Source organism: Python bivittatus, unplaced genomic scaffold (assembly GCF_059951505.1).
Source record: "Python bivittatus isolate LINGU-HERP-01145 unplaced genomic scaffold, Pbiv_v1 ctg000350_np1212, whole genome shotgun sequence".
In the NCBI taxonomy this organism is placed as follows: Eukaryota; Metazoa; Chordata; class Lepidosauria; order Squamata; family Pythonidae; genus Python; species Python bivittatus.
In genome coordinates this window covers 26,915,534-26,942,487 of record NW_028277074.1, presented here as the reverse complement: position 1 = coordinate 26,942,487, position 26,954 = coordinate 26,915,534, and the positions used below count along the sequence as shown (strand labels likewise).

The 26,954-nt window shown below is 35.4% G+C and overlaps 1 protein-coding gene across 1 annotated transcript in view; it reads right to left on the bottom strand.

Moving 5' to 3' along the window:
- CFAP47 (cilia and flagella associated protein 47) overlaps nt 1-26,954 on the bottom strand; it is a 212,668-nt gene that overhangs the window by 7,760 nt on the left and 177,954 nt on the right. The window contains exons 58-62 of the mRNA XM_088144456.1: nt 23,668-23,827; nt 22,811-22,908; nt 17,737-17,904; nt 6,512-6,683; nt 4,748-4,909 (exon numbers count right to left, since the gene is read on the bottom strand). Coding sequence (XP_088000582.1) covers nt 4,748-4,909; nt 6,512-6,683; nt 17,737-17,904; nt 22,811-22,908; nt 23,668-23,827 — 760 coding nt within the window. The remainder of the gene's footprint in view (nt 1-4,747; nt 4,910-6,511; nt 6,684-17,736; nt 17,905-22,810; nt 22,909-23,667; nt 23,828-26,954) is intronic.

Genomic DNA, 26,954 nt, shown 5'->3' with positions numbered 1-26,954 from the left:
TGGATGAGGAAGTACAACATCATGGCAGTATGTAATTTGCATGATGAAATCATGATGTAAAAGATATAAATGAAGTAACTGTATTTGCATCACTTGTGTTATGATGTCATGATGCAAATGAAGTAAATTGCTACAGATGTCATAAAATTAAGATAAAATCAGTATTCAAGCTGTCTGCTCCATTCAGATAGCCACAGACTTTTCTGTTATTTCAGAAGGATATCTGTTAGAAATTTGGTTAGTTGCATCTGAAACCTGCTAAACAGGTGTCTAGGAAAGTGAGGTTCCACTAAAACCCACATTCCACCACCCAGGAGAAACATGCACTGTACTAACACACTAAAGAATATATTATTAAAATATATTTCAATATTTTAGTTGCAACTTCTAAACAAATCTCTTCTATGTAAAAGCTAATAGGTAAAACACCATTCCTTGTTGATTAGCATTCACATGCAATTCATCCAGGGCCAAATGAATTACATCAGAAAACAGAAAATTAATGTAAATATGCAAACTTTCTCACACATATGGAATTGTATGGTATACCGATACTTTTAAAAAATATAGAAGCAATTGTCTAAAGCAAAGCAAATTAAGAACAAACATGTAAATATTTTTGCTTATTTTTAATTTTCATGAAAAGAAATGTAAACAATGTTGATTCATGAGTTAAAACAGGAGCTAAGATAATTTGCCAAACGTAGAACAAACATCAGTGAGCCAGTGAGTACAATTCAAGGTGGTTCATCTTTTACTTACTGGTTGAATGGGCCCAGGGATAGTTGGCATCTAGAAAATAATATCTACAGTACAGAGAAATAAAAATTCCAGTCATCTTGTGAAAGGAAGAAGCTAAATTCTTCTCCTGGATTTTCAGGATTTATTTATTTATTGAATTTGTCACCGCCCATCTCATTAAATGACTCTATGAATTTAATAATGTATTTTATCCTATACTAGTTTGAACATTGATTATGGGATCTGAGTATTAGTGTGATACCTTCTGGCAACACCATCATAAAATGTTTGTTCAGCACAGATAAGGAGGCAGCAACTAAAGAACAATAAGAATGTCCTGCAATCAGGGACCTAAGTATCACAAAGTATTTCATTCACTAGTTCACACTGGGGGAGAGGTGGGGAAAATCTTAAATGTAAACTTCTGATTAAAGAGAGGAAAGTATGTTTAAAAGGGGAAACAGTGGGGAGGGTTCTATTTAATATGCTATATATGTATCTAGTAAACAGGAAAACATTATTTCCACTACCAGTACTCAACACCATTAATTTTCCCAGATAAATAAGCTCACCTTATTAGGAACCGCTGATTTCGGGAAAAGAAATTTGAAATTTTAAAGTGGATGAATTGAAAAGCAAGGAAAATAAGGGGAATTTCTCTTTTGTTTCTTACTCATCCACTTTAACTATCACTTCACTGTGCTGCTTTCAACCTAACAGTCAAAATCCAAAGCAGCACATTTAAACTAAAATATGAGGACTGCCTCAAAGTTGTTCACCAGTTCCAGCAGCAGCATCAATAGGTGTAGAGAGACCAATACAGACACAAGTTTCTTGCAGAATTCCTGATCTTTCTCTCTGTCTTCACCAACAGCAGTAAGATCCAGAATGGCTCCTTGTATAATGTTCTAATCTGTTTACAGTATATGCCAGTTTGGCTCCTTTTCCCCAACCTACCATTCCACAATCCCACATACCATGCCAAGAACAGCTGCTGCGCTAGCCAAGATGGAATATTTTAAAGAAATAGCAAGGCTCAAGACAACATTCTAATCAAAACACCCAGAAAAGCAGGAAACACCCAAAAAAGCATCATTTAAAATGGGCACTTTTTTGGTCCAAGTATTTTTGAAACAAACTCTCAAAACACAGGTGCTTTGTGCTGAGAACAGCATGCTGGAAGCAGCCATTTAGAGCTTTAAACAGTTGGCACTTGAATATCTTGGTTTTTATAGAGCTTCTCTGCTGGTACTTGATTTGAGTCCTCACAGAAAACAACCATAATTTTCCAAAGAGCATGAAATATGACATTTATCATTCTGGTAGATTCTTAGAATTCTTCTGTCCTGAGACAGCACGCTACATACTGTATAATACAAAGACAGTAAAAGGTAGTAATAACTTGTGTAATATGCAAAATCCTTTTTTCATCCTACAAAGAAAGAGTGGAAACGAAGCCATTTATATTCTAATTATTTATTTCAAGAACATCTGAACTAGAAAGCTCACAGATGTCTTGCTACAGCAATAAAGTACTATTTTCAAAGAAAACATGACAGCAGTTTTGTTCCATGTTTGACTTCCATAGGCAGATACTCCCTTCAACCCTCTATTAATTTATAGGTCAGAGCTCTCAAGCACAAAACCTCTCTGCTCTTCATTAAAATGGCCCAACTTCTTTTAGACTTCCATGGAAACCTGAAAATAAGGTGCTGCTGCTTTAAAAGTTCTACTGATTCCTAGCAGGGAAATGTGAAAGATTTCTTCCAAATCATTTTCAAAGCACGCACACACAGCCCTAGCGATTAAAGTAAATTTATCTTAACTTCTGTTCTTTAGACATTAATGAAACTAAAATTATTTTCAATACCTGCTGAAAAAGCAAGATTCATAATTTTATTCCAAGATAAAGAAAAATATATTGGTATATATATCTGTGTGACTTTCAAAATAAATTACATATGTTAATTGGCTAATTAAAAGGAGGAGGATGGGGAAAACACTTTCCAAACAAAATAAGATTATTCTCTAATTTCATTTAACGTGAAATGGCAGAATCAAGGTTGCATCATAGCCCTTTTTATAAATTCTTTATTATACCTTTTCTGAGAACATTAAATCTCTTACCACTATCAACCCCCTACCAGTAGATTATAGCATTCACAAGGCAATTGCTTCACTTCTGTGCTCTAAAATAGCCTTTTCCACTGCAATGGATATCTTTAGCATTGTGATAGAAACTTTGCCATGTTTTGAAGAATCCTCTTCAATGAGTCAAAACAGACAGCTGTGACAACCGCCCCTCTCAGATACACAAATGCAAGAAGTGAGCTCTTTACAGAAAATCAATTATGGCCAAGGATATCCTTTGAAAATGATGATGGTAAGATTTCATCCTCCCTTTTCCAAAAATATCACTGAGTAGGTCGTAAAAAATCAATTTTAAATTTTAAAAACTTCCCAATTCCCACAAATTAGTCATATATGAACTCTGCCCCCGGAAAAAAAAGTAATAAAATGGGAAATACACATGTTCTTTTTTAGCCCATTTAGAATCTTGAAAATATTTCCTAACCTCCCCAGTCTTTTGCCCACCTTAATAGGACATAACAAGGGATAGAAAAAAAGATACTGCAGCAGTAGAGTTCTGCTGAGGGCCACATGTTTGTCTTAGCAACCTTTCATGGGGGTATGATTCTTCTCCTAATTCTGCCCCTCATTCCTAATTTTGCCCCTTCAGTTTGTATGATGGTGAGAAAGTGTCTTTAGCAATGCTTGTGAAGGTGGGAAAAGGCTCCAGGAGAGGCAGGTGGCCTTTTAACTTCATTAGTTGCTCTGAGGATTGCAAATCAGTTTTGTGAAACAAAATCAGAAAATCCCAAAGCCATCATTCCAATAGTAATCCCTGGAAATGACTCACTCTCCTCATTATGCAACTTTACTCCCAGCCTCTTCAAAATCAGCCCTATACAACATAACGGGGCACCACAATATTCCATAGGCTGAAGTTTAAGAGATGTGAGAGACAGCATTAGCAACCAAAGCCACACTGGCAATTCTTGAGCCTAGATTTCATTTCAAGCCAGAGAAGAATAAGGGAGCTTTAAAACTTTGCCTATCCTCTGAGGCAGTTTTTTGGCCTTCATTTTTTTCCCCAAAAACCATCTTAGGAAAATATCAGCTTCTCTATCATAAATGTGTTAAATTGCCAACATCATGACTTTCTGTTTTATGTTCTTATTTATTATACTGAAGTCCTCACTGCTTTTTGAAAGGCCAGAGCAGCAGAATTTAATTCTGGGAGTTGAAGTCCACACATCTTCAAGTTGCCAAGTCTGACAAACATTGCTCTGATACTGGATCCCTGTAGCCCCATTATACTGTGAAATTTTTGGAGGACCTTGCCCATTGTGCTGATTTACTTTGGAATATTATTGCGCCAAAGCAAATAATGCAAATGCAATTCTGTCGTGTGTTATCTAGAGCTGTAGGGGAAGCATTCTCTGTTGACCTACCTCCTGGCTCTTGATGTTTCCGTTCCCCTCTGAAGTGAAGGAACTATAGCACTTTCCCAATCCCCCTCCCATTCTTTTGTAATAATCGGAGAGGGTTTGCACTCCTTGCATAATCACCAGGTTTTACAAGGTGGTTGTTCTGAAGATAACATGAGGAAAAACTCTCTGTGCACTGGCTTGACCTCCCTGAGGAAAGCAAGTCATAAATCTAATAGGAAGTTAAAAATTAAAAACTACCTTTGTGTACTGGATTCTGGGGAGATTCTATAACTTCACAGCTCCAGCAAATGTTAATCTGCTTTAGAATTCTCATACCAACTCTTTTCACCTATAAGCTGACTTACTTGTATATGAAGAACCAAAGAAAATGCTCAGTGAACCATCTTATTGACTAATTCTGTAGCCTCTGCTATTCTTACCATGATGAAATGCTCACTAGAGTCTACATATCACCCAAATAAATGAGACATTTTTCTCTTGAATATTCATACCTTGTCTGGCTTGTAAGCTTAAAGCTGACTACAGACTCCTTGTTTAAACCAATTGCTTCAATATTAATAACATCATCTACTTCTGGATCTGTGGCAATGAACAATATTGGAAATTTCCAAATGCCTCCTGTGCTATGCTGTACCACCAAAGTTGCTGGATTCCTGAAAAATTAAGCATACAATATTAATTATAATTAAAAGTTTAATGAAACATAAGTCAAATCAATGACAGAGGTGCAATGTAAGCTTATATTCCTGTAGCATAGTAATGCATTACACAGCTCTTTCTAAATTGGATTGTAGATATTATGTTTAGGCAGGATAGAAAACGTTTTCTTACTTTGGAAGGACCTGACAGCTAAATATTGTATTACTTTTTCTATGTGCTTTTTTATGAAATGAAAAACCAAAACTACAGTGGTACCTCGGGTCACGAACGCTTCTGTTCATGACCAATTCGGGTCACGAAGAGCACCGTTTGCAAAATTTTGCTTCCGTTTGCGAACTCCACATCAGGTGACGAACAGGGTCCGCGGCCATTTTTCCTGCTGTGACACGTGGTCGTGGCTTCCTGTAGGGAGGGGGACTCTCCCTCTAAACAATAACCGCCTCCCCACCTGCCTTCCTGTCCTCCACGCCTCAAGCAAGGTTAGCGTTCTCTCTTCATAGTGTACTGTACTGTACTTTGTGTCATATTTTTGTGGTTTTAAAAAAAATACATATGGTTCAGAACAGATTAACTGTATTTACATTGAACCTTATGGGAAAATTTGATTCGGGTCACAACCAATTTGGGTCGCAACCAGAATCGTGGAATGAATTAAGTTCGTGAGCCAAGGTACCACTGTAATTGGTGCAATCTAATGCACTTTAAGCTACATTTAGATAGTAGTCTGGTGAAGAGAGAACTATTTACAACAGTATGACATCCAATAACTGAGATTGTATTTTAAGTTCTAGTTTGAAAGAAATATAACTTTCTATCATTAAGGTCCACGTTCCAAACTTCATCAGAGGTGAGATTTCATTATTTAGGAAGCTAGAAAAGAGAACTCTTCCCTCCTATTCCCCTTCCCCACAACCAGGCACTGAACTTCTGAAAGTGTTTTTTCAGATACAGTTTAGCCAATGCTACCTATAATTGAAGTGGCATTTTAAAACTGCATGAATTCTTCTGGGAGGAAGAGAATCCCGAAACCAGAAGTTGTTTTAGTACATCATTTTTTTTCCAAGTCTGAAATGTGGTTAGAATTGGGTATGCCTCACTTTAAAGATGCTTATTCATGCTGCTCCCTTTACGCCAGTACAACGTACTTGTTTTTCAAATATGACTGCGTTAGTAAAATTTTGATAATGTTAAACATAGAATAAAATTCAACTGGCTGATATTTCTTTCTACAGTCTTCTACTGGCTTTTAGAAAACAAGCTATAGATGAGAATGATCCAGGTTCTCTGTATAGTATGTAGATTTCACATAAAATACAAAATTCAATAATATTTAATACAGAGTATGATCTGACTCTTTTTTTCTGAGTAGTACTATTGATGACACTGCAAGGAGGTCATCCATTTGTACTAAACTATGTTCCTGATGATTCACTGAAGATGGATCACATATGCAAATTATGGAATTAATGGAAAATAAACAACCCTTTAGTTTTGTTCAAGATAGACAACCAATTATCGGAAATAAAGGAAAGCTCATGTTACTTGTACCAGTTCCAGTAAGTAAATTGTGGACACTATCATACATATGAATATACCTTGTTGGTTTGTAGGGTGCAAATATTATATTGAAGATCAAGGTCACAATTCCAGTTTTCAGATCTCGCTCTTTCTTTACCAAGTTTATAGCTACTGTAGATTTCAGCTGAGATTTCACTCTTTCAGATTCAAACTCAATTTCATACATAAATTCATCAGTTGTAGACAATCCTGTAAGATCCAGATCATTATCCATGTAATATAAATACATTTGGCTTTGTAAAGAGTTTGAAGTGTTGACTGAAATAACTAAGCAACAAACAGGAGTCAACTCCCCAAAGAATAGCTAAGCACAAACAAATGTATGTTTTTGTGCAACCAATGTATGTTTCCACAGAAGTCAGTTCCAATCACTTATGGGTTTCCTCATATAATTCTTTTTTACAAAAAAACTGAAAAACCATTGCTAAATTGCTGAAGTTCCCAAAATTCTCACCTATAAAAGCACTGCATTTATCATTTAAAAGAAAAAAAGGAAGAGGAAGAGGAAGAGGAAGAGGAAGTTTTTTTCACAAAGTAATTATTCCTGAAGTGGGAAAAATAATCTCATATTTGCAAAGCTAGAAACTTTGAGGTAACAGTTTATACGCATATCTGCAGATGGGGATCAATGAATTTTACAAATATGTCTCTTGCAGGATACCATTGGTTACTTGCAGTTATCCACTACAAGTGGCTATCTATGGCTGTCTATGGTATTCTCTAGAATTGCTAAATTAAGATGAAGAATGATCTCACTCTCTGTCACCTGGTTGATGCCACAGTATCGGGATTTAAAGGAGTGGAAGTACTTCTCCATCTGAAAGCCATGTCTACCTGGAGTGTTTTCTCCTTGTAGAAAGAAAGAGCAAATGGTATCCCTTTCCTTGTTTATGGAGTAGGTTTCACCTTTCTCAGTGCAGGAGAGGACAATGAGCAATTGTTTCCCATCTTCTCCTATGTAGGAAAAGACACTCAATATAGATTGAAGTATGGATCATTGTCTTCTCCCTTACTGAATAAGGAAATCAGGGCAAGATGAGGTAGGAAACAATTACTTTCCACCTCCTGAATGGACTTCCACTGGTCACAGGCCAGAAATGGATGCCACCCAGGCTTAATCTGGCCCATGAACCAGAGTTTGTTCACTGTTCACTTAATATATTATTTACAACAGTTATTTCAGTAACTGGAAGTTAGATTAGTACTACAGTAAGGAATAATGCCAAAAATGAAAGTTCATGAACAAAGATTAAATTCTGTATGAAAGCTCTTGGGTTAAAATATTAGGACTTATTCATTTATGTCATGTTTAAAATCATGATGTCCTCCAGCTGATATGCATACTATATCATTAACGTATGAATACCATTTCCAGCCTTTGTCAAATTGATCGGTTACTAATTGTGTACTAAAGTAGTGCATTCACAGTAGGATACCACTGAAGGCTCATAATTATTCCACAGCAGAAAATGTCATCATGCAGAGATTCTAACATAAAAATGAACTTAGTAGGGGAGAGGAAGAATGACATCATTTGAAACCTACCACACAGACAAAATTGCTATTGCTAAGCAGATGTTTCCTTCAGCAATCAAATTATTTATTGTGCAAAGACAATGGTTATTGTAGTTCATGTTGTTCAGGTATGAAGGTCTGAACTGTGGCTTATAATTGTGTTGTATATTTTGTCTCCATGCATTTCTAAAAGAACCTGGTTAGCTTTGTTTCTTCCATATGTACTCACCACCTCCTGTCATTCACTATGTTTATTTTTGTTGAAATCTTTCTGTTTTATCCATTATACAATGCCTCTACCAAGTACTTTATTGAATATGTTAACCATGAATAACCATCTTAAATAATGAATCACATATCACTATTTTAATGTTGGTATATTAGCACTAACACATCAAACCAATTATTATATAATGCCATGATATAGCAATAATATAGTGTTATGCAGTATATTAGCGTGAATTGACGTGTATGAAGGAGGGCTTATGTGAGACTCTCTCAAAGCAGGCCAAAAGGCTCAGGAAGATTTCAGCTTCTGCAGCATGTAGAAAAGTACCAGAATGGAGAGTATGAAGATAACACTATAAAAGATGGTTCACAAAGTAATTATTTCCTACATGAAATGAATGAGGTAATGCATTCTAGTGAAAAGTATCAGGAGGGGTGCAAAAAATGCCAGGATGGGCCAGGACAAGCTTTCATGGACTTGTCAAACCTTGTTGGAAGGTATAAAATGTAGGGGAATGGTTGTTCTTGGGAATCAACTCTTCTATGTTGGGTGTTCTGTCTGAATTCTACACATGTGGAACCCAGCCAGATTTTAAGTTGGATAAGTACGCATGGGTGGGAATGACTGAGTGAAACTTGTAAGCCTGCATTTGTTTTTACATATCCAAATCTGTGGGTAAAAAAAATTAAGAACAAGCAGCACTGAAGGAGAGTTGCAGCCTTCAGTGGTGTAGTTGGCAGAATTCAGGATGGAGTACTAAAAAAAAAAATTAAGAAAATTAAGAAAAATTTAAAAATTTAAGAAAAATTAAGAAATAAGAATGTTCAAAGTAGCGGGGGCTGAGCAAACCCAGCACAAGTTAGGTACCAACCCAAAGAGTCCGGGCAAGACTCTGGGATGGAGCAAACCGTATGATGGGAAAAGGTGGTACACTGGGAAAAGAGTAACATTACAATAGATGGCATTACCAGCGCAAAAGCAGGACAGTAGATTGAGAATACTGCAAATATAAATTTGCCCTGAAGGAGAAACCAAGTTGGCAAGCTGCTCAGGATGGCTGGAGGGCCAAGAAGCTAGCAGGGGCATTTGGTGGATAATTCTTAAACTACTTGGGAATGCATGTGAGTAGTCTGAGACAGCACTGTGAAAGGCGAAAGCTTTGTGAGATGAGCTAATTACACCCAGACAGCAGACCAGTTTGCTGCAAGAGGTCCTGATTGCTGCCCAGCATTATGGTGACCAAGAGAAAGAAAAGATGCCTGCTGCAGTGTGGCTGTTGAAAATAAAACAGAAAAAAAAAAAGATCAAAATAAAAAGGCAACTGGTGACTGTTGATTGGGAGTAGCCCTGAAAGATTTCACAAAAAGGAAATGGTAATGTGGAGCTCTTGAAGCCGTTGGGGGCATTGACAAGTGATTCTGTCATGAAACAACAACAGGGGCAAATGAAACAGGGTTTACTTGGACAGTTGCAGCTGTGAGGCCATCCCTGCACCCAAAGGCTGGAGAGGAGAGGAGGAACTGAAGCCCAAGGATTCCAGGACCAGAGGCAGAATAGTTTGGAGCAGGTTATAGCGGCCATGCAGACTCATTGTTGAGGGGAGCCCTGCCGAGCTTTGCAAGGAGGGTACCTGCTGCTCAGGGGAGTATGGTGGGAGATGCAGCTTTGTCGCTGGAGCAATCGGGATATAAGCAAAAGGAGAACCATCACATGTCTTCTGCACAGCAAATGTTCTTCCTTCTCTTTCCCTTTCTTCTCCCTCTGAGCAGGCAAAATGACACCGTGGGGAAGTAGAAAATTGCTGGAGAAAGATACTTGTGGAGGTGTTTGGGGCAGGAGTGCCAAAAGAGGAAATGTATGCTTTGCATAGAACAAAATGAGAAAAGAAAGAGTGCCTGAAAGTCCAGCGTGCACTCACTCACAGATTTCTTCTGTGTGTGAAATTAATAAATACGAAATGGTGCAACCTGAAAAAGGGTGCATTGATTGTAAAAGAAAAAGTGGCAAGATGCAATAAGGGTTGTAGAAATATTCTTCTTTTTAAAACTATCTTATCAGGAGCAAAAATGCCCATCATAAACAATGTAAAATTGGCCCAGTGCTGCAGATTTGTTAAATATAGCTCTCATAGAACAGGTACTACACATAATTGTGAATAGAGATAATATAGGGAAGCATAAGGGAATAGAGAAATAATGTAGTACAAAAAAGGGGTTTATTTTACTGATGGGGAAGGTGCTACAGAACAAGCAAAAAATAACCACATGACATATGGGCCATTCTCCTAGGAAGGAGGCTTTGCAATCAAAGATACAGAAGCATGAGTTACAGCACCTTAAGACAAAGTATTTTGTGAGCTGCCTAAATATATTGCTAGTTACTAGAACAAAAACAAACACAACAATCCAAAATGCCATGTTTTATCACCACAAAAATTATCTGAAAATCAAACAGTGAGAGCTTCTGATACCATGTTGGACAAAAATGGGAAAACCACTTAGAAAAATTGCAGTAATATAAACTAGCATGTGTGTGTATGTGTGTGTGTATACGTATATGTATATATAAAGAATCTAATGTCTATGATTACTACTTACCCTTAGTAATGAGCTTGAAGCAGTCTGGTGATTTTATCTGACGCTCTTCTATGGCCCTAGGGTCATCTTTTTTTTTTCCCCTCCCCTAGTCAAGGACTGTCAGGTTCAGCCCAAAGAACTCCATAAGACAGTACAGATCTAGTTTGATAGCTTTTATTAGCTTCCAGCCACAAGACAGAATCCTGCCAGACTGAATCTAAACTTCTCAAGCCAGCAAGCAAAACCCCACAAATTCCTTAGGGTGGTGCCAGTCTCATCTTCTTAACCTTCCCACACTCCTGCTGGGGGCTAAGGCAATGCTTATCTCCCCGAGTGTGGCCTTCACCAAACCATTCTATCACAAGGACAGAACTGTACTAATCTGAGGTGAAAAGTAGTCTGTTTCTCACCTCTAGCTCACAGATATGTTCAAAGTACATCACAGATCTACAAGATTCTGAATTATCTGAGTCATGCAATTAGGGTTAACCAGGGTTAATAGGGAGATTCTGGATAATCTCTATTAGGGTTTATGCATGACAAAATATATTGTAACAAGATATTGATATATTTTCAAATACATCGTCTGTTATATAGATATTCACAGATGGAATGGTAAAAATATTCATAGACTGTACCATTTAAGATTGACACCGAGGATCCCCATGAAGCAAAGTTCCATTTAAAAAAAAATCCCAGCAAATAGAAAACAATGTTTACTCTAAGTCTTTTTGTAGACATATCAAAATGAATGTGTGTAGCATGTTTTTTTCTCTCTTCCAAGTCTTAATGTGCAATCCCTGAAAGCTAAACTAGACAAATAGCGAATTTTGTCTGTTCTATCCTAAATTTGTTCTATGCTATGGATGCATGGTGGATCAGAGGTAGACGAGGAGCAGCAGGATATGTGACTTACCTATTTTGTAATGTAGTTTGGAGACAGGTTTACTACTTCCATAAACTGTTTGTAAGAAGATATAGCTAGCTGGCTGCTATTGTGAAACTATAACTGCATTTGTTCATTATATAAGTGTTATTAAAGAAGTTACAATTATTTTAACTATTCATTATTTTAAAATATTTAATTATTTATTTATCCAAAGGCTGGTATGAAGCTGATGCTACAGGACATTGCAAAGTCTGTAGTTTTGCTCAAGAATAGAATGTTTGCAACCAAGGCTTCTGTATGGCCGAAATGACAGGAATTATGACTATACTTATGCTGTCCTATCCAACATGAACTTCTCTACTTTTCTTTTACAACTATATAAATTGAGAGCCACCAAGACATTTTCTGGTACTAAATTCTACAGTGTAAGTACTTCCTTCTTCAATGAATGACTCCAGATTCTAATATTCTGAGAGAACAAGATAATTTTTTTTCTAGACATGTTTTCAACATTATCCATGATTATATCACTTTATCATGCCTGCCCTTACCCAAGATTACTAAAATTTTCAGGATAGTTTTGTAAGAAAGTTTTTAAAAGGCTTTTCTGAAAATCAGCACGTATATTTTACTATGGCATCACTTTATCTAAAGAGTTGCTGATATTCTGAAGAAAACCTTGAAGGTTAGTAAGGTAACCCCATTGCTTTTAGATATTCTCTTTAATAGTGCTTTAATAGTGCTTTCCACCAAAATACCCAGAATCAATGTTAAAATAGCCAGTTTATAATTTTTTTGTATTCTTCCTAGATTTCTTTTTAAAACTGGAATAACATGGACAGTTTTCCTATACATATATTCCTATATAGTATGTATGTATGTGTGTGTGTATGTATGTGTGTAAAGTATATGTATGTGTGTACGTGTGTTTGTGTGTGTGTGTATATATATATTGTATTTCTTTTTACAAAACCAGAAAATGTACATTCTTCAAGAATCCTAAAGTAGATTCAATCTGAAAGCAGTGATCTGTATTCAAATTGTTCTGAACGTAACCCCCCCCCCCAAATTAAGCTATGCTGCTATAAATGCTTGGTATGATCCAGCTGTGGGGTTTCTAGTACGTAACATATGCTAAAGTGTCAGACTAAACATGATACTCTGGATAGGAAATGGCAATCCACTCCAGTATTCTGCCACAAAAATCAAATGGATATTCACAACCAGACAACATCAACATGATACTGGAAGATGAGCTTCCCTGGTTGGAAGATATCTAATGAACTAATGGGGAAGAATAAAGGGCAAATACAAGTAGCACTGATATGGATGATATGGCTGATAAAAACCAAAAGGACATCCAGCTGCTGATGTGGCCATAGGTAAAAGGAAAGCTCAGTACTGCAAAGTTAGGTATATCATTAGTATATGGAATGTGAAAACAATGAACCAAGGCAAACTTGATGTTGTCAGAACAGAAATTTCAAGATTGAACACTGATATTCTAGTGAACTGAAATGGACTGGAATGGATCACTTTACATCAGAGCTTCAATTCCAGACAAGAATAGCAGCAGAAATGGAGTAGCCATCATTATAAACAAACCAGTGTCAAAGTCACTACTAAGGTACAAAAAAATGATAGACTTAAATTCAAGTCCAAGGCAAGCCTATCAATATTATAGTGACCTAAGTCTATGCTCCAACCACATATGCAGAAAAAGCAAAATTGAGTAACTATATGGTGACTTGCAACAATTTGACAGCAATACAGCACCATAAAAACATGTCATACTAATTATAGGATATTGGAGTATTAAAATTGCAAGTAAGTTGGGAAAATAGGAAAAATTGCCTCAGTATATATATAAAAAAAGCAGTAGACTGACTAATAGAGTTGTGCCAAAAATAATTAAATATTTATAGTAAATATTCCTTCTTTCAACAACCTAAAAGATGACTCTACAACAAATATCACTAGATGACAACACTGAAATCAATTTGACTATATACTTTGCAAGCAAAAAGGAATAGTCCTATTTAGCAAAAACAAGAGCTGGTGCTGACTGAAGCTCGGATCACTCCTTGCAAAATTACTAGTTAAAGAAAACACATAAAAATAATCTGACCAATACAAAGAATTATCTGATGATTATCTGGTTATTGTAAAGAATGGGATTAATTAATTAGATTTGCTAAACAGAGTACCTGTAAAACCCTGAAATGAAATGCGTGACATTTAAGAAAGCAAACAAAAATATCCTCAAATGCAATAAAGCAAAAGAAACAAAATGGCTGCCTGTGGATATTATGTTGAAAACAGCAGAAGAAAGGCAGAAAGCAAAAGGCAGCAGAGACAGAAACAACAGAGACTAAACACACAGTTCTGGAGCAGAACAAGTCTATTAAATAAAAAAATAAAAAAATAAAAAACCAAGGATAAGAACTGAATGGTATGGAAAAAAGATGTATTAAGAAAATCAAAGAAATGGAGGGAATATAAATAAGTGGTTCTGTGGAAAAATGGAAGAACTGTACAAAAAAGTATAGGATATATCTCAAGGATATTTGTGATCCACACTGAGTAATAAAAGCTTTTAATTTCTACCACATTTATCAGGCAAGGAACCAGCAGATCAGTGCAGAAAGTGGTGCAACAGCCAGTAAGTAGCCAGTGGCATTTGGACCACCATCTGGCTCTTTCTGGTGCATGGCAACTAGACATTTAGCTTTGAGTAAGGTACTGGGGACCCGTTCAACATTCAACAGCAAATCAAGAGAATCAGTTGCCACAATATAAGTGTAAGCACTCAAAGCAAGGGTGCCTCCTTGTAGAGGGAGTAAAGACTTGTTGGAATTTGTTAGATCTTCCTCCAAGACTCGAGTTAATGCAAGTAACAAGAATCAAGGATCTCTGATTAATAATATTTATTAAAAAGAAGCTCACAATTTAACAATTCCCACAAATACTTCATTTTCAAATGAGACATTTTAGATAAGCAATTTATGGGAGCAAAACCCTTGTCTGTTTTTCTCCTGGTTTTGTGAAGGTGAGCCAATTTATATCTGTCCATTGTTTTGGCAAGAGTGAGTCTTTTTATCAGCGTGAGAACTAACTCTAACATTTGAAATGCCACCATTTAGATATTTTTCCTGAAGTTTCAAAGTTTGAACTTTGAATACATTCAAACAAAGGGGTTGGGGTTTTTTTCATCACAATTTGTTTTATAAAGTTTAAAACTGCCTTAAAATCTAATACTTGGTCTTCATTTATGTAACTGGTGATGGAGAAAAATGAAACAATATAACCTTCAACAGGAATATCTAGATTATTATTTTAAAGGCTACCTAAACTACTGAAAAGATGCTACCTTTTTCAAATTGATTCTAAATTATTCTGATATTTGTCAGCTGTATAAAAAGTTCCATAACCCCAGCTCTGAAATTTCCTAATGAAATAATGTATAATCTTTTAAAATATTTTCTTACATAAAGAATTTAAAATGTCAGCATTTAAAATGTGCATTAAATTCTAGTACCTCATCCAGTTTTACTGCACTTAAATTCAGGTAAGCTCACACTCAGTGAACACTCTTTTGTTCATATAATACTTTAAGTACTAGATCAGAATTTTGGTGGAACTATCTTTCAGGAATTATCAAGATTTTTTTTTTTTTCTATCTCTGTAGAACAAATTTTGCTACAGGTTCTGAGCATTAGAGTAGACCAAACAATATATTTAACTATTTTCTCACAAACTGTATGCTTTACATTAAAAAAATGAACAGAGATATTTTCAAAACTAAACAAAAATAAAATTATCTCCCATATTGTGCTAGCTCTTTCTCTGAATGCTTTGATTCATGCCTTGTCAGTACATGTAGTCCTCGTTTAGCAACTGCAATTGGTTCTGGCAAAATGGTTGTTAAGCAAACCATGTGACAGAGAAAGAGAAGTTGCAAAGACTGCTGGTTGCTGCTGTTTCATTTAGATAAATTCTCTTGTGCAGCAGCGCTAGCATTACTCTCACTCCGGGTTGTGTTCTTGTCAGTTGCTGTAATTTGGGTGTACGTACGTACATTAGTCGGAAAAATTGATATTCCATTATTTGCTTCTCAAAAACCACTTATCCATAAATATATTGCATTTCAGCAATTTCTTCCAGTGGCTATAATATTTCCCAAAAACTAAAAGAAATATTAAGGAATGCTTTGTCACCTTTGGAAACTAATCTGGGACTCAAAAAGGAGGCATCCAGCATTCTTTGTAAATCTTAGTGCTTCTTCTCATACGATCTCATGAGACATGGATTTTGGTGATTATTTGTACAAATGCAGCAAGTAAAAAGAATATACTTACAAGAGTTTCAAAAAGACAAAGAATGTTGGCTTAGGCACTTTCATAATCTATCAAAATTCTAAGTAGAAAGCCAAAACCACTCTTATTATTGTGGAACAGACATATCCGGATCTTCTACTCCTTTGTTTCCTGTTGCAATTATATGTTCTTACTAAGCACTAGGTTCCTCTATCTGCATCTAAATAAAAAGAAACTTATAGAAATTCCAAGGGATGAAATCAAATGTGATTCATCTTGGTAAAAATGTTGCCTAAGATGTACATTTTTTTTGGAATGTTTCTATTTTTTTTTTAAACCTATTGAAAAGTACCAGCCTTGAAAATGGCCCTGCCAAAGTTGACAATCCAATCCTCCCTATTAAAAATATCAATAAACCTGATTTACTGCTATATTCTATATTCTACTACATTAAATAGAAATAATAACATTTAAGTCATTGACAGAAGTCAGAAATATGTCACATAATTTTTAATGTTAAAACACTTTCTCATTACATTATTTGCCTGTAAAACTGTATTATTCCAAATCAGTATCTTGCAATTCAAAAAAATTCAAAAAAAACAAGACATGCATAGCTACAGTCAGGCTATTACAAAATACTATGACGGTTATTTGATAAATATTGTTAATAGAAAATTAGATGGAATTCTATTTATATTTTCTTCTATTATATATTTTTAAACCCAAAGCCGGTTTTCTGCTGCTATTATATAACAGGGCTATGTAATACTTTGGATTCAATCCCAAAAAATGATTCACAGACTACATGGTCACAAATGTAGCACCTATCTGCAACTCTTTAAAGCAGCTGTGTCTATTTATTTAGTTGCTTTATTTAGCTGCCCATCTCACATATGTGACTCTATCAACCATGTTGTAGAGTCACGTATGTGAGATGTGCAGCTAAATAAATGAAATAAATAAATAAAGATGCAGACTGCCATATTTGCATTCTTGTGCATTCAAAGCACCCTTCTGAAATGAAATCTGAAACACTGAATAGTATTTGATACGATTAAAAAAAAATACAATGATTAAAACCTTTGGGTAGCATATAAACTCACATGACAATATTTATAGTTCAAAAGGCAAAACAATCAGAGAGTTCAAAATGAGAACATGCTTAACCTTTACTGTTTAAAAGACATATTACCAAGTATATTCTGAGGTCTTAAGGACCACTCTTACAATAATGGGGTTTGTCTCCTTCCCTCTGAACTATAACAGATGGGACACATCAGGATAGGTCAATGAGCAAAACAGACTATTGGGTGGATAGTCTATTAGGCAGAATGCTTTTGCTTAAAATTCAAAGCCTAAATGATGATTAAATCCTCAATCAGAATAGCTAGCAACTAGAGATTTATGTATTCATTCCACTTCCTCATGACTATACTGACTGATTCATTTAGATCCCATGAGGCACATTATGTTTTATCAGTGTATTCCAGCAAAGAATATCCTATCTATCCTTATACACTATAATTGGAATGATGAGTATTAATCTGTTCTGAACTTGATATATGGAATGAATCACCTTTAATGTAGAATCTTTGGATGATGCTGTTGCAACCCCATCAAAATTCAAAACATGTTCTTAAATATATATAGTTTTAAGACAGCTATAGGATTACTTACTTCCTTACCCAGTAAATATTTTGTTTTCTTTCCTTACCATCTGTGACTTGAACTTCATCATGAATTGGGGATGACTTGCTCTTAGAAAGAGTTAACATTACAGTATCTCGGAGTATTTGTGAACCAGTTGTCCCAGGAACCACACCAGTTAACAGCACTTCTACCTTTTCCTCCAGTCTACTGCGGGCATGGCAGCATACAACAGCTGGGAAAAAAAATGTGTAACATTATTTTTCAGTTTCTGTAACTCCAACTGAGAGCATATTTTACATGAGGAGCCACTAATATGTAGAAGACACTTGTTACAAAAGCAGTCAGAGTCTTAATTTGAAGGCTGTGCCTCTCATACTTACATAAGTGAACATCACAGTACTATCACAATATAGGACCTTTACAATGACATTGATGCATCTCTGAAATATATACCAAAATAAGTTTCAATTCATTCATGTAAAAAATGAATCTTGAATGAATCTTCATTCAAATTAGTCTGGGGCTATAAACTGCTCTTCAGTTCCTGACTATTAGCATGTAGTAATACTCTATCTACAAGATATATATTCATCCACAATGGGCTACTTAGTGCAGATTTTAGTCCAAGCAGTATCTGTGACTATCACTCTCAAAGATACAGTCTGGGGACCATATCTGAATTTCCTATTATCCAGTAAGAGCTCCAATAAGCTGTGAAACACCTATTTAATTAAAAAAGAAGATACAGAAGAAAGGCCTGATCCCAATGTATTCATGAATACAACTGCATACACCCTTTCAAATGCTATACTAATCCAGGTAAGAAAGAATATAGAAGTTGAAAAAGCTTCAGTTTTGTACATTCTCAGAATAGTTCCTTCTGCAAATTCCAGTCCTTAAGATACTATGAATCAGATTCATTTGAAAGACAGGTATAATTTAACACATTTTATGCCAAAACAGTAGTAGGAGTCAGAAAAAAATGAACAAGAACAAGAAATCCAAATAATACTCTCCAGACACTAGATAGGCAGAGATGTTGCTTCAGAATCCTCCCCTCATACTGAGGTTGATAGTATTGATTTATGCCTTAGTAGCACAAACTTCCTTCCATTCATTGAATGTTCACTGAACAAATATACTGGGTGAATATCTCAGGCTATGTCAGGCTTCCCCTAGACTGATACTGCAATTAGAAGGCTTATAGGCTGAGATTCAAAAACATAACTCTTGAAAAGATACTTGAAAAGCTGATAATATGAAGAAAATCACCCCAGTGTAAATTCAATACAGAAGATCCAAGGTGTAATCTTATGTCTCTTTCTCCTGTCTGTATGTTTATAGTAGGGTGAACTGTCCTGATTGAGACTGACTTGTAATTTGGTTCCAAGGTTGAGGATTTTTATTTATTCATTTATTTTTCATATGCCTTTTGGTGAAAATATCTACAAGGACAGTTGTTTTGGGCTATATGAACTGGAGGTACTGTGTGTGCTAAGGTGCAAGGACGAGAGTCATTGGAGTAAAGCAGGTAAAGAGTTGAAGAATGGGTCCCTGAAGGAAGTAGGAATCTGTAATAGAGGACCCAGGAAAAACAAGCAGAATGAGAAAGGGAGATCTATGGAGCAGTTTGGCTGGTGAAAAGCTTCATTCATTCATTCATTCATTCATTCATTCATTCATTCATTCATTCATTCATTCAATATGCCGCCCATCTCCCCAGAGGGTGACTCTGGGCGGCTCACAATAAAAATCCAAAGCAGTGAAGAAAACATTTAGAAAACACAGACCAAAATTCAGTGAGGAAAGATGTGAGAAGAGGCTCATGAATGAGTTATTCTTCTTTCCCTCCTCCTCTCTAATTTATATAAGGCTAACAGCAAGCTCAAAGTGAAATATTAACAAAGCAGGAATTAAATTAACACTTGTTTGAATAATGGAATGAGACAGTTAATACACTGTAATAAGCTTTGTATATAAATGTATGTATATAAATATATAGTAGTTTGTGAAGATAAAGCCCCTGCACAGTAGAAATAAGCCCAAATTATTTTCTTGGATAGCACTGTAAAAATAAACAATACTTTAGTTTTTAGAATTACACTCTGTATATGTGCGTGTGTGTGTGTGTGTGTGTGTGTAAAGCTCCTGTTCCTTTCCCACCCCAACAACATCATAGTTGACTGAGAGCCATTTGTTTCTGACTAGTAGTAGTAGCTGACACCTCTATATTGTTACTGCAATAGACTAGTCTGTCTCAGGCCCTTGGCTTCTGATCTTGCCCCCTGGAACATCATTGCCCTGGAAATCAGACTTGCCCTGACCCCACTGGCTTTCCTTAAGGCCTTCAAGACCTGGTTTTGTTACCAAGCCTGGGGTCCTGGTTTGAGCCTGTATCATGGTTATGTCAATTGTGTTGGTTGGTTTTTGTCTTGGCCACTATATATGTTATTATTTTGTTATGATGCTTGTAACTTGTTCTTAATCATTTAGGCTGCCCAGAGTCATATATTCTTCCCTTTTGTCTCAAAAATTTCTGTGTCAGCTCTATTCAGTAAAAAAAAGTTTCAGTTGCATAATTGGCATTGTGCATAATCTTTTGTGATGAAGTCAATCACAAAAGAACCATAAAAATTCCTTTAAAAAATGAGCTTTCCCCCCTCCAATTTAAATGCTAAAATTAAAATGGCATGTAATAGCAATAATCTTAATAAGCAATTAATGGTTGCTGTATGGCATATCCAAAGAATATTCCACATTCTTGGTTCAGCATTTTCATACTGAGATAGAAGCTTTGAATTGAATTGACACTGTATGGTAATGAAATGGCAGCCATGATCCAAGACAGTGTTGGCTATGCTTCAACTCTTTGATTACATTAAATTTAGCACATTAAACTCTCCAATGACTGTTATGCATGGGAGGTACTGAATGCATCATTGCTTCTCTGAGTGGAGTGCTGCATTATATATTTAAATCATTTTTTCCCACTTTTCAGTAAAAGTGGCTTCTCCAGGGACTTATATACATATAATTGGGGGTGGGGAGACAGTTTCTGCCTACAAATTTAAAAGCTAAAAAAAATAAAAAATACAGAAAAGCAGAAGGGAATTGGTGGAGAGCAGAAAGTTCATGGACAAAACTTAGTTTAATAGTTTAAATAGTGATCAAGCTGGGCAGATGGAGTGAATCTGCATCACATCTCCCTCTGTTAAGGCCTGATAAAGTGGCTGCTACTTAAATTAATGTGGAAGGTTGGCATGGTGGGGCAAGTGATGTACCAGAACAAAGATGTATGGTAACATGCATATTCACTACCTATATTTTTAAAACACTCACATGAATGTGGCCCAGGAAACAGAGGTTATCACATTTTGCATTAGTTTCCTTCCATACATCACACAACTTATGTAAATTGTGTAACTATTCATTATACATATTTGGTGATATAGTACTTAATGAGAGTGTCATGCTGAGAGAAAGAAAATGATTTGGGTAATGCTCTGTGTTCCACCCTAAATGAATTAAAGTGCAAATTAATGGGTTGAAATCTGTGATTAAGATCACACTGGCATTTCTTCCTCAAGTTAAACATAAAACTATGACAATACAAATAATATCTCTTTCATTAATTTCATTTCACAATCAGTTCCTCAATTACCTTCTCAAACCAAGATCACAAAAACCATTGTTTTTATTCTTTGATGAAATGAATGATATATAATTGACAAGCACATTTTGAACTGTAGTTATCAGCCTACATGGTATGTTTTTACAAATGCAATTAGCTTATAGACCGTTTCCAAGTGTTCTTAATAGTTACCACACCCACCCACCACTGAAAACATTAAAGAAAGTAAAAATAAATTAATTGCATAATTATGTTTTTGCTAAGGAATAATGCGTATACCTGAAAAAGAAATATTATGGAATCATATTCCCTATTTAAAACAAGCTGGTACCAGTTAATGAGTTTGCTTACACTCATTTTCCTATATTGTTATAAAATTGCTTTGAGATTACAAGGTACTAAACAGTAATGCCTGTTCAACAACCTCTTACATATTTCTATTTCAGTGACACAACTGATTATTTATGTGAAGAAGGTTCTATACTGGGAAAGCCCCCTAAGTGGTAGACAATGCTGGTGTACTAGGACTAGTGGTAAAAATCTACATAAGGGAGTTCTGATCACTCACTGATGTTTGTTGTCACCTTAATAGCAAATGTCTTATGTGAAAAGTGTCTGATGTATATAGCTCTGTAGACATATGGAGTAAACTTTCATCATAGATATTGGAAGAACAGATCCAGAAAATTAAGATGCTTTATTCTCTCACTGTGAATAGCACCTGTGACACAAAGTCCAGTACTGCTATTTGTGGTTCAAATATAAAATTGATTGAAAAAAATTTATTCCTATTCATTATAATAATTCCTTTCACTCCTCTTAATAAAATATTATAATAATGTAACTCACAAGTTCACCTTTTGACATCTCCTTCTTACTAGAAATTTCAGCAATAGAAATTATATGAAAAGACACATGAATATATAAGTTACTTCAGCCTCCTCCCAATCCATGTAAATACAATAACCTGTTTTAAGGAATAGCTATATAAATCTTCCTGTTGATGGTTAGGGATAGAATGAACAGAAATAGGCTTTCTGTGGAAGGGTGATCCAGAGTTCCATTCCTAAAAATAGATCCAATCCAGACTAAAGCTGATAAGATAACTTCCTGAATGTTGTCAGTGGTGGATGAATTATAAATGTATGGATCTACTGATGGATTTACTGCAAAATAAACTGCTGAAAAAGTTAGAGGCAAAATGTCTGTATGGAATTGGTTTGGAAATGCTGACCTATTTTCCAGTTTTCCAGGGCAATAGCAGTTTGTCAAGCCCTATTACATATCTAATAGGGTATGCACATCTGACACTAATACACATTTCTTTTAATATACCACAAGAAGAAGGAACTGATTGATTATAATACCAATAGTAATTTACTTGGTTATTTGAATATTTATGCTAAGTTCACTAGATCTACTATTCCATTTATTTTTAGCCTGAATCAAAGCTGGAGAATGTTTTCATTTTAGTCTACGCAATTTGTATTTCATTGCTCATAGGTACCTGGAGATGATTCATAGGGAGGGGCTTCCGGTATTCCATAAATTGGGTAGATCCAGCGGAGTCCATGAAGTTTTTCATCCTTTACTATTACAGTTTGGCTAAGAAATATCAGCAATATAAATATTAATATTATTGCTTTGAAAAACTAATACTGTACAAACATTACTTGGTGACCTCATCTAGCCATTAAAAACTTGTTTGAAATTCTTTGTACGAATAATATATCTCATACAGTATCTAATTTAAAAACCTACTTCTTAGAAAATTATGCCATGTACTAAGGCTGATTCCATTTCGTAGTGTATGCCATCCACCAAAGCAATTAAAGTGGCTTTGGTACAAACACTTAATGTAATGTCAAAATAGAAAGGAAATAACAACACATATGTTGATGACATACCTCATTATAGCCTCTTTTATAGCTACAAATATCACATTATTTATACTGACTCCCTCAATCATTAGATCAGGCATGCTATAGCAGCTTTAATCAGCAAAGATAGCAACTTGGCTCATCTTATATAACCAGCATTCCACTGAGTTTAGTGGCTGAAAAGTATCCATACCCTCTCGGGTAGCTGACAAATCTTATGAAAGAGTTGTGTGATGATACAACTAAAGATGGCTTCATCATTCTTTTACAGTTTAATACTTTCAGGCAGTACAGAATTCTTTAAAGTTTTTAAAGTATGAAACTCTTAAGATGTCCTATGCTCAATAAAAAGCTAATAATAGCAAATGTATAGCAATGTGAAATATTCTATATCAGTTATTAAAAAAAAATAAAGTAAATCCACATAATAATTTCCAATTTCAATCAATATTAGTTTTGGATGTCTAGTGATTAAAACATATACCTGTTTAGCGCTTCACTTAATTCAAATGTGTCATCATAAGTCCAGATTTCTTCATTTATCTTCTTAACTTCAACAAGAAGAACGGTTTCATAGAGTTTCATGGAAAGAGGGGCAAATAATACTGGAATATCCAGTTTGCTTTTTGGAGGTAAAATTATTCCTAAGCAGAAAGTTAAATAGTATAAATAATTGATTTGTCTACTAATTTTTATTCTGCAAGAAATTTACTCTTAATTATATAATGTATTTAAAAAACCCTTCAGCATAAAAGGAACCCCATTTAAATTGCTTATAAAGTTTCCCTTTTCCACTAAAAAGGTCCACTGCCATATATAAACAGCATTAAAGCCATTGTTTCTCAGAAACAGGTAACCAGTTTACCACAAGTGTTTGATGTCTAAATAGTGGCAATATGAGATTTGTGACTGCCTAATCTATGCATTTGCTTTCTTTAACTTTCCTCTAATGCCACCCTGTGATTATTTCTCTCTCCCTAGATTCATTTAGACAAAATATATTTCTATTTCTAACAGTCAACCTTTAGCCTTCAAAGGGATTTACCACCTTGACATGGTGAAGTGACCCATGGCTCCAGGACCAATACAGGCAGGAACATAAGCTACCACAAGGGTCACTATTAAAGTTGAATGTGGACAGGGAAGCTAAGAGTAATCCACAATGGGGATGAGGGGACCAAGAACTTTAAGTGTGAAGAAAGCCAATTGACCATAGGAGAAGTAATTCCAGAATCAAACCCATTAAAAGGAATTGGTAAATCATTTGTGTATTGTTGCCAATGGAATTGTATGGACATAGCTAAAACAGCTAGGTAAGTTTGGGTGATAGATGATGAAACATACGTATCAGAAAACACTTCTCTAATTATGTAGGCATGAATGTTGAACTTTCATGAATAGAACTGGAAGTGATGAGTTGGTCAGACCAAAAGCACAAGAACTCTGGTCCTTGGTTGGGTCAGTACTGAAAAAGGAGTTTTTTTTAAAAAAGGAAGCAAAGTAAAGCATGGCTTGACACAAAGGAAAAGAAGCACATTAAATTGGGTGTTTTAGGAATAAGTAAATTTAGATGGACCAGAATGGGCAGGTTCACATGATACATTACTCAAGGCAGGGGAACAAAGAAAGGACCTGAGTGGCAATGATACATTTTTAAAAAAATGCTAAGTATATGTTTGACTATAACTCTATAAATGACAAGGTCATATATTTTAGAATTAATCCATATCTAGTAGGTAGTATTCAAGGTGCAGCAATGGAAGAGATTGCTTCAAAAAAAAATGCAAGAGATGCTAAATGCAAAATCAAGAAAGGATGTAGAACTACTAATGGGTGATTGGAATGCAAAAATAGAAGAAATGAAGGAATCTGGAATCTGGAATGATTTGAATTGGATAAATACAATCATGCAGGAGATATATAATAAAAGTTTTCTGAAGAGAATTCTTCATTTATTGCCAATATCTGATCTGACATGGAGAAGATAGAGTCAGGATATAACAGCAAGGTAAATAATAGTTCAGTATGCTTCATTTATGTGAAAGAGAACTTGATGAGCTATGAAAAGAGATAAGAGACATCCTGAAAACTAAAGCAGAAAAAAAAATCCATAGAGTAAAAGATCCAAGTAACTTTCAGAGTATGCTATCATGACAATCAAAGACCAACCAAAAATGAAAGCTTTGGTCAACAAAAAGGATGTGACACTACAGAACACAGACTTCCAGTGTCAATCAAGAAAGATATCTTAACTGAGAAGATCAACATAGTGAAAAATAACAAGAACAGGAAAATGAAATATGTTTTTAAAAAGATAAAGCAACCACAAGAAAATTTAGAACTAAATTTCTTCCATGAGTAAGAGTAATCATGGAAGAAATCTAGCACAGGCAAAAGAGGAAGGTAGAAAAACTATACTGAAATTCTTTACTATCAGGATTATAGAATGACAAAAACATCTGCAGAAAGAATGTTCAGACCCTACTCTACTAGAAAATGAGATATGACAAGCAATAGTTTAAAATAAGATAGATAACATAAGAATGATAATGGAAAAGCCCAGAGAATATAAGAAGTTTTGCCTATGTTTCATTGACTATCACTAACCCTTAATTGTAAAGATCATGCCAGAATGTGGAATATATTAAACCTGAATATGATGTGCAATGAGTGAACCTTTTGAAGACCTGAAGGGCCAGGTCAGAGACAGTTATTCTGGAGATACTGTACTGAGGTAGTTGCTAACAGCTGACACTGACTTGATGGTACATAATCAATCAATCAATCAATCAACCAATCAACCAATCTGTGGGTGTGCCAGAGCACCTCATTCTTTTAAGGAACCTTTACAATGAACCAGAAGCTGTTCAAACTGAATATGGAAAAATGGAATGGTTCAACATAGGAAAGACAGTAAGACAAGCATGCATATTGTCCCCATAGCTGTTTAACTCACACAGAAAATATATGATAAGAATGGCAGGCTTGGAAGAGATAATAACTGGAATCAGAATGGGAGATTAAAACCCTAACCTGAGATATGAAGATAACAGCACTTTGTAGACGAGCTCATTATGAAAGTAAAAACAGAAAGTGAAAATCTGGTCTACTGTGATCTATTAAGAAGATAAAGTCAACCAGCATTCTTAGTAACTCTACAGTTGACAGTGAAGAAGTGAAAGGGTAAAGAAGTTTATTCTGATGAAAGATGAAGCTATTTCTATGACATAAAAGATAGGAATAGTTATAGCAAATAGTTAAAGCAGATACACCCCTTCAAATAATGGGTTTGAATATGATTATTACTGTGGATTGTAAGAAGAGTCAATCAAGACTGCTGTGGATGGTAAGAAGAATTGATCAATCAACCTTAGCAATCTTTTGAGAGAATGGTCAGCAAGGAAAAAGTCACATACTTTGGGTAAGTGATCTGAGTGGATCATGGTGTGTGTGTGTGTGTGTGTGTGTGTGTGTGTATGTGTGTATGCATGCTTGACAAGGGTGAAGGAAGTAGAAGAAGGAAAAGAAATACTGTATGTAAGGTGGATGAATAGGATCAAAATTATTACTGGAATGTACTTGGAAGAGCTAAAAGTTGTTACTGGAGACACATCAAGATGGGAGCATTAGCCCAAACAGTAACCAGGAAAGAAATGTATTATAATGCTTTATAACGCTTCCTCATGATGCTTTAGATACCAAGGCTGACATAGGAGATGTTCTAACAGCAGCAAGGTGTTTAAGCAGCATGCAAGACAACCCCCATATGAA